The 3,419-nt window shown below is 38.4% G+C and overlaps 1 protein-coding gene across 1 annotated transcript; it reads left to right on the forward strand.

Annotated features, from left to right (window-relative positions):
- The first annotated feature begins 235 nt into the window (after nt 1-235).
- Nucleotides 236-2,447, forward strand: LOC111321515 (uncharacterized). Its single transcript, XM_022924422.2, has 3 exons — nt 236-548; nt 1,057-1,194; nt 1,641-2,447. The coding sequence occupies exons 1-3, from the start codon at nt 236-238 to the stop codon at nt 2,084-2,086; spliced, it is 897 nt and encodes a 298-aa protein (XP_022780157.2). The 3' UTR covers nt 2,087-2,447.
- The last annotated feature ends 972 nt before the right edge of the window (nt 2,448-3,419 follow it).

Genomic DNA, 3,419 nt, shown 5'->3' on the forward strand with positions numbered 1-3,419 from the left:
TTAGCAGAGTTTTGGACGTATTATATCATCTTATACGGCGGTGTCACATCTTTATACTGCCAATGATTACCTTTATCGAAATCTCCAACGGAACAGTCATGTGTTCAACTAGGGTGAATTGGGGTATAAATTTCACGTGAAATTAACACAGTACACAACTTCATCTTAGCATCGTTAACTGTGTTGATAGGTACTTAATCAGTGTGGAGCAAGAGCCAACCACAGTCACCTCAGAATGAATCCAAAGTTGTGGCTGACTATCATGCTTCTGATTTCCCGGATTAGTATACTTGACGCTACTGGTCAGTGTCATGAGCAGGAACGATCATTTGGTGAGATGTACCTTAGAGGTCACATGTTTAAAATGTATCGCGTTGGGTTGCCTGAGGAGTGTTACTTCCGGTGTGAGGAAGAAGTAACGTGTCAGAGTTACAATGTAGTCGTTGGTCAAAACATCTGCGAACTGAACAATCGTACAAAGGAAGCAAGACCAGAAGATTTCATTCCAGATCAGATGAGATTTTACATGAAACGTTCTGGAAAAAGAGGTAAGCTGGGGGTTCCCTCAACTACCTCTTTGCATTTGCGATTCTAAGCAGACTTTTTCTTTTCTTTTCCTTTTTATTTTTTAGTTTTTTTCCTCAATCTGCACGGTTACATAAATCTCAAATTTCGGAGGCAACATTTTCTGGCGTTTGGATGATTTGATTTTCATTTTTGTTTTAAAGACAGATGTGAAAGCAACGTTTCAGAATCGCAACATCATTGTTACTTAGACAATTGCCTCACGATAATATCGCAACTTTAGCTTGTATCTCTGTGTCATTGTTGTTGCCTTCCATCTCATTTCTTAGTCTAAATCGACAAGAATTAACACAGCCTTCATTGCCACCTGCTTTTAAGCAGGCAGGGAAGCTGGAAGCTCTCCTTCCTATCCTGTTATTCCTTATATATTAATTATCGTTTGCTGAAATCGCATCAGGACTTATCGAATAGCATGAGAGTGTAAAAACTATCTCCAATTACTTGTATGAATTTGCTCTTTTATTGTCGCAGTTCTCCTCGGATCTATCAAAGAACTTCCAGCGGATACCTGCAGTGAGATTAAAGCGAGTGAAGGCGACGAGATGGCTGACGGGAAATACTGGATCTACTCTGAAGAGAATAGCGAGGTCATCGAGGCTTATTGTAACGGTAAATGATTTCATAGGATTGTTTGACCCATTTTTCACCCCACCACCTCCTTAACGTGTTTTTTTTATCCCGAATTTTTTTAAACTTACCAAAGTATTGTCTCGAGGCAGTGTTTCTGCCAAAAAGTGAATTAGAACAAAAAAAAAGGGGGTTTGTTTTCAGTAATTCCAATAAGAAGATAAACTCGGACAAGAAGATAAGTCATTAACATGAATTGTTCTCTTTCTTCTACAAAATTGTTTTGATTGACGAATGTGAATATATTAAAACAAATAATGATAGGACGATGGTTTACCCTGATTGTCACTGAAAATTATCCTGCAAGTGGCTGCCAGTTTCCATTCGCAAAACACATTGACCGTTACTCGCGATTTATAAAATACGGTTGAACCTGTGAAAGAAACTCTCTGATTTTCATATTCTATTATTCAACTACTTTATCTTAGAGGGATGGCAAAAGATAAATGGTGAAGAACCCGTCTGTTTTGGAACCAAAGATAATCTGTATGGTTCCTCTAATATGACAATGAGTGGACGAGTGAAGACAATGAAGCTTATTTACAGATCAGGGTCGGTGAAGTGCAACCCTACGTATGCTGCATGCTACTGGGGCTGCACTCATCCAGAATTTGGAGGAAAGTTGATGACAATCATCACAGACGCCGATAAGAAACTTGTCTTTCCGCCTGCTAAAGACCTGAAAAGTTATACGTACAGTCTTCCTGGATATCACCTTTATTCAACTGAGCTGGTTTTTCGCCACCTCATCGATCTGTTGTCTGTTTCGAGCAACCAAGAGATGCAGATATGGTACGGACAGGATTGGAAAGACACTTCAGAGGGAAACAACAGTGGTAAAGTTTGTGCTGATGTATATGCATGGTACGTTTGAATCTTCTCTTATAGAGAATATCTCTTCGTTGATTTTAAAAGCTTAAAAGTCCAATGTCAGATTACAAAACAAGAGCCTGATTAAAATTTTTAGCAAGACAAACGTCGAATAGTATTGAGATAAAGGGTAAATCATAGTATAGGTTTGTTTCAATGTTTGGGGACTGCCTTATCCTTTCTCTCTACCCGGGGTGAAAGAGGAAGACAGTTGGGATGAGAATGCTTTTTTTCTCATTTGATTTTGGCTCAAGGCTATCAATGTAGGTATTATATTTTCCTGTCAATTCTGTTTCCCTAGCTGTAATATGTACACTCGCTCAGCATTCATGGTCAGTGAAATTGTAATTTAATGAGAATTTTCAGCTTCAATAAATTAATGCCGATAAGTGCTTATCTATCGTGGGTTTCAAACTCAAACTCGATTAACTGAATAAACAGGAACACTGCGGACAACCGAAAGACAACAACGAAAAAACAAAAACCCTTCCGAAAACAATTTCCTCACTCCTGTCAGCCACTACTATTGTGGAAGATAATCTCAGACTAAAAATGTTGTGAACTGGAGATGTTTAATCTGAACGCGATCTTCTCATTCGGTACAGCTACAAATTACATAAAACAGAAAGCTAGACTCGAAACTGAAACAAATATTGAATTACAAGAAAAAGAATAACACACAAAGCGACAACTTACATATTTTTGGCCATCTTAAAGCTAAACCGAACATCGACATCAAAAGACAAAAAAAGCAAACCTTACTACGCACAAACAACGCACAACGATTTGAGCACATGGTCGCTAAGACCATGTGATCTGCACAAGGGGGGACCGGAGGGGCAAACCATCCCTAACAACTATTTTTTTCTTTAACAACCCAAAACTTCTTGTCAATGGCTTCCTAAAGTCCCCTAAAAGTATTTTACTTTTGACGATGTTTTGGATAATTAATATTAAAAGCCTTTCGTCCATTAAATGTATTGTTTTTTCTTTTTGTGGAGATTTTAATGGTTATGATTAATTGGTAACAGGAAATCTGTCGTCCAATTCTGTCCGTAATAATACTTGTGATGGACAAAATGGAATGAAACCTGACTGCTTGACGCATCGCGCAATCACTACGGTATATCGGTCTCCCACTGGTACAAATAAATCGAGAAAAAGGTCTTAGAGATAACTGTGAAATGTTCAGCAAGCAACCGTGGACGATAATCCTACTCTTGTACGTTGGATCAACAGTGATCTAATCGGTCCAAAATAACGAATATGAATATAGAGGCAAGACCGATACAACGAAGATAAGTTTTAAGGCGGAGCACTATATTTCGGCTGGTCAA

Source organism: Stylophora pistillata, chromosome 14 (genome assembly GCF_964205215.1).
Source record: "Stylophora pistillata chromosome 14, jaStyPist1.2, whole genome shotgun sequence".
Lineage (NCBI taxonomy): Eukaryota > Metazoa > Cnidaria > Anthozoa > Scleractinia > Pocilloporidae > Stylophora > Stylophora pistillata.

Bases quoted from the DNA above. Each gene is read 5' to 3' on its own strand.
- LOC111321515 (XM_022924422.2), top strand. From the start codon at position 236: ATGAATCCAAAGTTGTGGCTGACTATCATGCTTCTGATTTCCCGGATT. The intron at 549-1,056 runs GTAAGCTGGGGG...TTATTGTCGCAG, and splicing joins GAAACGTTCTGGAAAAAGAG to TTCTCCTCGGATCTATCAAA. The intron at 1,195-1,640 runs GTAAATGATTTC...ACTTTATCTTAG, and splicing joins CATCGAGGCTTATTGTAACG to AGGGATGGCAAAAGATAAAT.